The following is a 10,823-nucleotide window of genomic DNA, read 5'->3' as shown; positions in this document are numbered from 1 at the left end:
AGGCTCTAAGGTATGGGGGAGAGAGTGTATGTGGGCTCATATCATTCTATCACCAAACAAGGGGTTGTCAGTACCCCCATATTTGGTGAAGAAAAATATATCAAATACCCCTTCTCTCCCCCCCTTGTGACTCTCTCTTCATATGGCACACACCTCTAAGTCTCTCTTTCTCCATCTCTCTCTCTCTCTCTCTCTCTCTCTAACATGCATTTAATGCTCTACTATCTCAAAGTGGTTATATAAGTCAACACACCTTCTATGATGATACAATGTCTCCCCAAGTTGTGGAATATTTATATTATCCCACAGGTTCATACACCTCTCCCTTCTCCCTCTCTCTCGTCCTCCCCTCTCTCTCTCTCTCTTATATTTGGCACACACACACACACACACACACACACACACACACACACACACGCACAATCTCTCTCTTTTTCTCTCTTCTGCCCATACAATTCTATACGTTTTCTCTTTCTCTCTCTCTCTCTCTCTCTCACACATATCTAGCGCCTACATCTACACACACATATGCTCTCTATCTTCCTCTGTATCTATCTCTTTCTCTCTCTCTCATGCACACATTCTTTATATATCCTTCTATCTCTCTTTCTCTCTCTGATATATGGCATACACCCCCATTAAGTCTTTTACCGTCACCCATATGTGACATGCGTATATGTACATGTGTAGATAGCTTTGGAAATGGATCCGTCGTCAAGTGCTATGTCACATACCAAGGTCTGTATATGCGTATCCTCCCAATTTGCCAAACCTATTATGCACTACACAAGCAGTTGGTTCTTAATGTTGAAGAAGGAAGATATTTGCAACGCAATGCCTATTATGTTCTTGATATAACCCATGCGAATGGCAGAATACAAAGCATGTCGATCCATTGTAACAATGGCCATGAGGTTGGCCAAGTATATGTTCTAGACACCTTGGTCTCGCAAAACTATCTTGTCCAATAAGGAAATGGACATGCATTGCTATCTTCCCCCACAGTAGACCTCACCTAGAGCCCTTGTAGTGTTGCGAAAACAACAATCACTGTGGAAACCTTACCACCCCCTAGACATTATGCAAAACAAGACCATTCCAATCATGCTTGATATGGAAGAGGAGGGGATATGGCTATCCTCTTATGTTGCAAGTGTGGTTGAGTACATAATGTCTTTGGGGGGCCAACACTAAGTGCTACATCATTTGCTTCAGAATATGAGCATTACAGAGAGAGTGGAGAAGATCCCAGTTTTGTATCATGGTAATGTGGTGTACGAGCTTCCACCAATAGTAGCAGACAATTTGTGTCTAATGGAGGGTATGGAGCAAAAGTGCAATGGCCATTGTTGGTGGATAGAGCCCACGTCTACATCTATGGCATTCCTTAATATTGTTCCATCAAAGCAAACACATTGGAGAACTAGAGTGTCCAAATAGAAATTGTGATGGCTACTCAATTTCTAGCTCACCAAACTAGGTGGCATGGACAAGTATCAAACTCTTCATTTGGAAAGTCATTCAAAGGATTGTAGGATAGCATGACTCGATTTCTCGGTAGTAGGGGGACAATTTGCAAATTGCCACCCATTGACTCCTTGCAGAATTTCCTCACCTCTAAGTCATTTAAATTTCACTCCCTTCCTCAGTCTCAAGAGTTAACTCATTGTCATTGTGTGAAGAAAGTGAGGAGAGGGGTCTTCCTTTAAATATTTTTCCAAAGGAAGAAGAGGGAAGGGACCCACAAGGTTTGTGCTTTAGTAAGGGTTAAGTAGTAGAGAACTATTTTTGTTTTATTATCTAAGGGTTTTTTTTGTTTAATATAGAAGAAATACTTTTTATTTAATTTAGTGTAAATTTTTAACTTATGTCTTTGTCTTGTATGAGAAAGGGGTTTGGGCGGGTGGGGGGGGGGGGGGGGGGGGGGGAGTGGAGGGGAGGGTGTAAATCTCTCCATTCCCTATAAAGGCCCCTCTTAAGGCTTATATGCCTTAATTTTGTGTGTGTGTGCGTGCGTGCGTGCGTGTGCACGCACGTGTGTGCGTATAAAGGGATTATTTTATGATATTTAAAAAAATTAAAAATTACAATGAAGTGTCAAAATTCAAGATAAGGTGCGACCATTTTAAGCAAATTGTGATTACGAAAGAAAAATACAAACTTATTTAAAAAACCAACTAATTCACAAAAAATTCTTCAAAATTTAGAATAACTCTGAAAAAGAGTAATTGTAATTAGCCAATCGAATAGTAAAATAATTTCAAAAAATAGTTTTAGATCATCAAAGATTTCAAAATAAACTTCTTAAAATTTTAAACATATTATTTTAACTTAGAAAAATATTAAGTAATTTGTGAAAAAATATTTTTTTTTGAAAAAGCACTAATGAGCTTAGTTTAAGTTATCAAAGATATCCTCATCTCGAGAGCAACTCTCAATGTTCCTTTTGGAGGATGGATTATTCAATCCAAGTTGTGTCTTCCTTTGGGAAATCTTTCCAATGGATTAGATTTTTCCATAAGACACGATTTCTCAAGGGCTTTTTCCTAATATCAATGATCCTATTAGGTTGGACTTCAAGGATCTCTTGGGTTGGTATTATAATTTGTCATAATCAAGGATGTATTCTGGATTGAGAACATAGGATTTAATAAACTTATATGGAATACATTGTGGATCTTTAGATGAGGAGGTAAGGCATGGATGAGTCCCATGGCATTTTATGAATTTTTAATATCCACAATACCTAGAACTAAGATTTTTGAGCTTCCAAAGAGATAAAGAGCTCTTTTGGATTGACAAATCCTTAGGAAGACCATATCACCTTCTGTAAAGGCTTGATGAGTCATTTTTTGATTAGTGTAGGCCTTCTACTGATTCTGTGCTCCTTTTATAACTTTCCCAGCCACCTTGAGCTTCTCTTGCATGTCATCAGAGAAGTTTAGAGCATGTAAATACTCTTGCCCAAATATTGGTTGGAATGGGATCATTCAAATCCTTTGTTGGAACGATGCATTATAGGTGTATTCAACCAACAAAAGGCATTCAATCCACTTCTTTAGCTCTCGGACTATAATAAACCCCCAAAATATCCTCCAAGACTTCATTTACTCTTTTTGTTTATCCATCCATCTATGGTATGTTGCAATGAAGCATACCTAAGTCTCGATGGATTGAAAGATACTAGTCCATGATTTGGAGGTAAGGAGAGTATCTCAATCATTGATGATTCTTTTTGAGAGCCTATGTAGATGGAGTATCTCGTTAATGAAGATTCTGGCAATGTCAGAAGCCTTATGGGTTGATTTTACAAGAGTAGCATAAGCTAGCTCGATAAGCATGTCTACTATCACTAGGATAGTATCATATCCTTCTTAAAGTGTGGGGGGCTCATAGTGGGTAAGCCAACTACAAAATCCATGTTGATATATATTTTCCTTTCATCTAAGGAATATCAAGAGGATGTAATCCTCCAAGAAGTTTGACTCTCTCTACCTTGATCCTTTGATAGCTTAGACATTGCGTGATTTATCTAGGGACATTTGCTTTCATTCTAGACCAATAGTACATTTTTCTAACTACATTCTTAGTTTTAACATGCCATGGATGTCCAACATTCGGGCTATCATGAGCTTTCCACAATATAAAAGAAAGTGGCCTACCAAGTCAAATAGTGCATAATTGACTATAATAATCATGGTTCAATGAATGATGAACCTAGCTTGGCACAAGATTACCATGTTGATATGCATGAAGAAGTGCCCAATATGGATCCCTACAGCGCTTGTTCAACCACACTTTATGTTAGCATGAGCTTCAACACATGGAGACATAATGACATGGTTACCAAGCACTGTCAAATGATGTCAAAATTTGATGAAGTAATTGAGAAAATGGCCCTCTCAAACTCTAGGACTCAGCAAACTGTGGACCATCGCACCACTCTTATAGCTCAGCTAGCTACCACTTCATCCCAAGAAAAGGCAAATAAATCCAAGCACAATTCTTGATGGCCTCCACCACTAGAGCCACACAAGGTCCACAAGGAATTCTTGGATCAGAGGGTATTCCCCCTTCTATTTATGAAGTTAGTGAACCCTCTCATGCTCATGACGAGCCTCTATTGAGCTCCCCCATCACCCATATAGCCAACCCTCTGATGAGGCCCTCTCCCACCATTAGTAGAAGCTCCTCTATGTTGGAGAGCTATATATAACTCACCCTATCTAGACTAGGTCCCACCTATATAAATGTAGATTGTGATCAATATGATGTAGTCTCTGGGAGTTTATATGGTGTGTCTCCTCTCTCCCTATCGCATTGACGTAATGCTATGCATCCACCACTGTGAACCTAAAGGCAGAGTTTTTTTACAAGAATTTGAACACATTAGTCAGCGTCATTAGGAGTTTATTTTCCATTGTGTGTGTCTTTTTGTTTGCATTTTGCATGACATACAAGTACAAGTAGTTAGGCTAGGCACAATTTCTTCAGTGCATTCATAAATTTTTGTGTGAAAGCATCGTTTGAATGATTGCATTGCATGGTTTTTAATTTGCAAACCGCAAGAATGATTGGGCACAAAATTCTCTTCCAAAGCATATTCTTGTTAGGGCACAATGCATGGAAAAACAGGTTCATATAAAGGCATCCATTTTGAAGACTCGAGGACAATGAGGAACATGGATTTTTCCCTCTTACTCAAGGAGAAGACTACACTAGTTAAAGATGTGATTCTCTACTCTAAGAAACCACCATCCAAGGAAAATGGTAACAAAGACACTTCTACCCATTGTAAAAGAACATGACATGAATTTATCACTTGCTATCATAAAGACAAGCCCATGAACTCCACAAAAACTGGACACAATAGAAAGTAGTGCTAAAGTGACCAAGCAAACTCATGGAGTATGCCTCAAATAAGCAAGAACATGTCTACACCAGATCTTAGCAACAATGGTTGGTGAAAGACTGCTTGATTCCATTATTGCAGGCCCATAAGCTAAAACATAATTAGCTCCAAGAGAAAGTAAAGCTCGATGTCCATGTGGTAGCTCAATGGATGTTGGTACCATGATACAATGTGATGATCCAAAGTGTTCTGTATGGCAACACGTCAATTGTGTTCTCATACCTAAAAAGGAGGGAGTGGAACATGAAATACCTTCATCCTTTTATTGTGAGACATGCCGTATTGAAATTGGAGACCCATTTTGTTTATCTTTCTTCTTAACAAACTATTCTCTAGGTGATCTAATTATGGATCATTTTTCCACCCGAATAGCAAGAACTATGAGAAGTTATGTAGAAGACATAACTGAAATCGAAGTGAAACATGATGGTCTTAGGAGGGAAGCTCCTATTTGAGGATTGTGAGACCAGAGAATCAATTGGTTTGGATGTGATCAAAATAGGAGGATGATAGCATTGATGACGAAGAAAGCATAACGACAACTTTTAAATGATTAATAGCTTTAAATCTATTAATGCCTTAAGGGTTTAGAAATAAGTTAAACAATGTCTTTTAAGAAATCTTATGGCATAAAGGCCTACGGCTTTGTTGGAAAAATCCAAAAGCATAATGAAGCTTGAAAAACTATATAAGAGGCACTAGTGGTTATCTTAAGGAGATATGGGCCATCAAATCAAGTAAGAAAGGCTAGAGGTTGAACTTGTATCCCTTGCCTTCTTCGAAGTTTGCCGTCAAATTTAGGAGTGAAGGCTTGAGGTTGCGATCTTTAAGCCCCTCGCTTACATTGAAGTTTCCACCACAAGTCGTTTATGAAGTTCGGTTTGAGTTGAGCTTTAAACTTCTCACTACATTGAAGGTCATCATCAAGTTCCGCGGAGTGGCTTTCAAGTCAAGCTATGAGCTCCTTGCCCTCTTCAAAATTCTCTTCATCAATTCTGCAAGAGTGGCTTGAGTTGGAGCGATCTCCTCGCCTTTCTTGAAATTCTTCCAATAAATTTTGACATTCCACTTTCTTCTCTTCTCTCTCAATTTGAGAATTAAACCTTGTCTTTCCCAAAAATCTTTTGATCAAATCCGACAAAAAACTTTTGTTCAAATCTGAAAGTCTTTAGAACCTGTATCTTGCCTACATCTTTAATCAAGAATTTGTTTTCTCATTAAGCTTGAATCTAAAATTCTTCTAGATAAATGTTTTTTGTTGAGTTCTCCCATCGCAAAGCATCCCTGTGGCAAGCGACTTTCACGAACCCCCACATAAAATTCCGTATGATAGTTTCTTTACATATCTTCTCTCTCTAATCTCAACATGGTATTAGAGCTATCACGATCAACTACAACCAATTCCTTGAAGAAAATAATCAAGTATATCTATGTAGTATCTCTTCAATTATTGATTCCTATTCTTTTCATGCTTAGATTTTATGTAATGTGTATGTTATGAGGATCTTATGTTATGAATAAGCATAGAAGAAGTCCATCGATCATCATTTAGATTGCAGATATGTTGAATTGTAGATATACCTTGCTTGGACACCCTAAAAGTTTTGTTTTGGGAAACTCTTTAGGAAACACCTTTCTCAAGAAAACCAGTTTTCATCATGTGCTAGGACTCACAAGCTTTCTTGTTATCAAATCCCTGCTCAATTTGGAGTTATGTGTCAAAACTCATGTTAGTTCAAGTAAATTGGACTTGAAACAGGAAAAAAAACATGACAATATCTTTTCGTGTAGACTTCTACGACATAGGTTTCATCATGATTACTCACTCTTGTATTTCGGTGTTTCTGTCAAAATTAGCCAAATCATCATCTATTTTTAGACAAAAAGTAAAGTGATAGCATTTTTAGTGTTATCCATATTTCTTGTCAATGTTGGACCAATTTCTTCTCTCAAACATTTTGTCTATTTTGGGTCACTTTATTCTTTCCCATGTTTCATCTATCTTGGGTCTCTTTCTTTTGAAGTATTTTTTGAACTAAACGTCTTTCCTTACAACATAGCTTCTACGTATGATTTGTTGTGCTGCACTTTCATCTCATCGTTTCATACATGGTGTGCAGATTCTGTGATCTTATATTATATGTATTCTCTCAGCCAGCTATGTCAAATTCGATAATCGTCAACGGATTTTCTTCTGGACAATGTTCGATTCCTCACTTTCAAGGACAAGGATTCCTTAGGTGGAAAGTAAAGATGCTGCTAATTCTTGAAGGTGATGACTTGCATGATATTGTTCTTGGTAATCATGAGTGTCCGCTTCAATGAATTGATCAGGCTCATGATAATACCCTTGTAACTGAAGGACCTATCTTTGAACAATGGAAAACTCTTTATAATGACTAGGTCAAACGCAAAAAAGTAGCTCATCGGTATATTCTTTCTACTCTTCAAGAATCTCTTATGCTTGATGCATGTAATCTTTCAACCTTAGAAGCTATATGAAAGTATTTGATAGCAAATTTTGAGAACAAATCTATTACAGAAATATATTATCTTCATAATTAGCTGAATGAGTCACAATACAATATCAAAACTTCTATGACAACACATATCAAATCATTCAAGAACATAATGGATCAACTTGCTGCTACTGGCGATGCTATTCCACAAAAGCAATTGGTAACACTGCTTCTTGATACTGTAAAGGATCCTGCTTATGATAATATTGTTACCATATTATCTAAAAAAGATGGGATCAAGTTTGAACAATCTTGTATATCTTTGATTGAATATTCACAACGACATGAACGGTGCCACACAAATCAAGAAACAGTTATGATCTCACAAGACTCAGACACAAAGTTAGAACAAATCGACCAAGCTTTACTTGCTCAAAGATGTTCATTTCCATGCTCTACACGTAGGAGTCATCATGGTGGTAACTTCTCTCATCTCAAGTTTCCTAACAAACATTGTTTTTATTGCAATAGAAATGGTGACACTACAGATGATTGCTAGGCAAAACAATATGATGAAGAACATGGTATTACAAATAAACAACTGTATTATCTAGAGATTATTCTCCTTGTGACTTCAGAAGAAAGAGTGATCATCCAACCCAGCTATGTTTTAAGAGGCATTTTGATTCAGATCATAATAGAGCATATGCTGCTACACATGACAACACTACTGAAGAAGCAAATTGTATGAGTTATTCTATCTCTCTAGAAAGGATACTTCATGTTCGTGATGGATCTCTTTCTATTATTGATTCTGGTGCTACGGGAAACATGACATATCAATCTCAATGGTTACATAATCATCATTCTATTCCTATCAAGAAATTGGTTTATCTCGCTGATGACACAACCTCCCAAGTCAAAGGTATAGGTGATTTATATCTCGGTACTCTTTCTTCAATAAGAATTATTCATGGAGTTTTATATGTCCCAAATCTATAAAGGAATCTTCTTTCAGTTGCAAGACTTGTGGATCTTGGTTTCTTTGTTGGTTTTGACCATACCAAGTGTCACATTGAGAAAGATGGCCAAACCATAGTTGTTGCTCCTCGAAATGGTAATATTTTTTATTTGCCTTTAAATGAAGATGTTGCAAATTTTGTTACAACTCTTGGTCATCTTAGCAGCAAAATGTGGCATCATCGCTTTGTTCACTCTGATTTTTCAAAGTTTTTTTATCTTTATTGGCATGACCTTGTTCAAGGTATGGAATTAAAAGCTCATCCTCATATGGATATTTGTGAATATTGTGTACTTGGAAAGCATTTTCGAAAACCCTTTTCCATTTCCACCACAACTCATTCTAGAGATTTGCTTGATCTTATTCACACTGATATTTGTGGACTTTTTCCTCCATCAAAATCTCGATATCGGTATTTCATGACTTTTATTGATGACTTCTCAAGATATGCCACTATTTTTCTCTTGGGACACAAATTAGAAGCTTTATTATCTTTTAAGAAATATCAAAAAGTTACAAAACTTTGTACCGATCGTCGCATCAAGAAACTTCGTAGTGATAATGGTGGAGAATACAATTCAAATGATTTTGATGATTATTGTAATAATCATGGTATTCATCATGAATATATGGTTCCCTACTCTCCTCAACAGAATGGTATTGTTGAACATAAAAACAAGACTATTCTCAATGCCATGCGATGTATGCTTATTCATTCTAGCTTATCTTGATGTTTCTGGGCTAAAGCAATCTTAACAGCAGTATTTGTGCAAAATCATCTTCCTATAATTGCTCCTTTTGATAAAATACCGATTACTACTTGGACAGGTGAAACTCCTTCTGTTTCATATTTTTGAACTTTTCGATGTATTGCTTATATTCATGTACCCAAAGAGACTCGTAAAACCTTGATCCTCCTGTCTTGAAAGTTATTTTCATTGGATATTCAACTTTTTCTAAGGGATACAAGTTTTATGATCCATCTTTCAAGAAGGTAATCATAAGTCGCAATGCTATTTTCAATGAGCAACTTATGGGCAGCACATGGTCTCAGGAGGATGCTTGGGCAGACCTCACTAGAGGATGTTGATGATACAAAGTCATTACTCACTTCTTTTCCTTTTCTGGATGATGATGAATCTCCTTCATGGGATAATATTGACTCTTTAAATGAGGATTCACAACCTACACCTATTATTGCTAATGATGACCTTGACATTGACATTTATATTGATCTTGCAATTGATAATGAGCATGGTACTTTTCATGTTCATGATGTTGATATTCTTGAAAAAAATCTCAATATTTGTGATGACCCTATCTCTTATAGTGATGCCATGTCATCCCCACAAAAGGAACAATGGCAAGAGACCATGGAAGCTGAGTATGAATCTCTTCTCTCTAAAGGTACACTGGTTCTAACTGAGTTACCACCTAGATGTACTACTATTAAATGCAAGTGGATTTATAAGAATAAAACAAAAGTAGATGGAACATTTGACAAATTCAAAGCAGGGCTAGTTTCCAAAGGTTTCTCACAAATTGCAGGAGTTTATTATCAAGAAACTTTCTCATCTATTGTTCATATTACCAGTATTTGGATCTTGTTAGTTTTTGCTATTGAGTTTGATTTCGAGGTTCACCAAATGGATGTGAGAATTTCTTTTCTTAATGATGATTTAAAGAAAGAGATATACATGGAGCAACCAAAGAGATTTGTAGTCAAACATAAGGAAAATCTTGCTTGCAGACTTCATTGGGCACTCTATGATCTCAAACAATCTTCATGAGCTTGGTATCAAAAGATTGATCTCTTTCTTACAAACCAAAGTTTTATCTCTTGTTCTTCACCTAACTTATATGTCAAGCACTGCAATGATAGTTTTGTTATTATTGCTCTATATGTGGATGATGCCATACTTGTTTCTAACAATCTCAACTTCCTTCAACAAGTAAAGGAGGTTCATTGAAGATATTATTCAAAAGTTTGATTTGGGTTCTGCACATCGTGCTAGTACTCGTTGTCTTGTGAGCTCTACCAAAAACTCTCACTTTCTATAGAATGATGGACAGTTAGCGTTACATCAACCTTATGCTAATCTAAATCATTATACTGATACATTAAATAAATACATGATTGCATAATGAAAGTGATTGGTACAATCATGGCAAGATATCACTACTACATAGAAAATATCTACACAATTCACGTGACCAGAAAAGAAGGGTGTGTGAGCTCCAAGGATCCAAGGGCGAGCTATAGATCATCGCCATCCGAAAGCTCCATCCCACCACAAAGGAGCATTGAATGGACTCTATAAAAAAGGAAACAACTATACATCAGTCCACCATACAATAATGCATTCTAATTAAACATGGTAACTACGGACAGGAAAGATGAGTGACTTACAGGGCAGTGAGACCGTGCCTC

At 36.8% G+C, this 10,823-nt stretch overlaps 1 protein-coding gene across 1 annotated transcript in view; it reads left to right on the top strand.

Annotated features, from left to right (window-relative positions):
- LOC148030746 (uncharacterized) overlaps positions 1-7,088 on the top strand; it is a 9,985-nt gene extending 2,897 nt beyond the window's left edge. The window contains exon 2 of the mRNA XM_087685839.1: positions 7,033-7,088. Within this exon, the coding sequence (XP_087541965.1) occupies positions 7,033-7,088 (56 nt within the window). The remainder of the gene's footprint in view (positions 1-7,032) is intronic.
- Positions 7,089-10,823: the final 3,735 nt, after the last annotated feature.

Source organism: Lygodium microphyllum, chromosome 9 (assembly GCF_053477565.2).
Source record: "Lygodium microphyllum isolate KBCC chromosome 9, Lygodium_microphyllum_v1.1.10, whole genome shotgun sequence".
NCBI lineage: Eukaryota > Viridiplantae > Streptophyta > Polypodiopsida > Schizaeales > Lygodiaceae > Lygodium > Lygodium microphyllum.
This window is presented reverse-complemented; position numbering and strand designations above follow the sequence as displayed.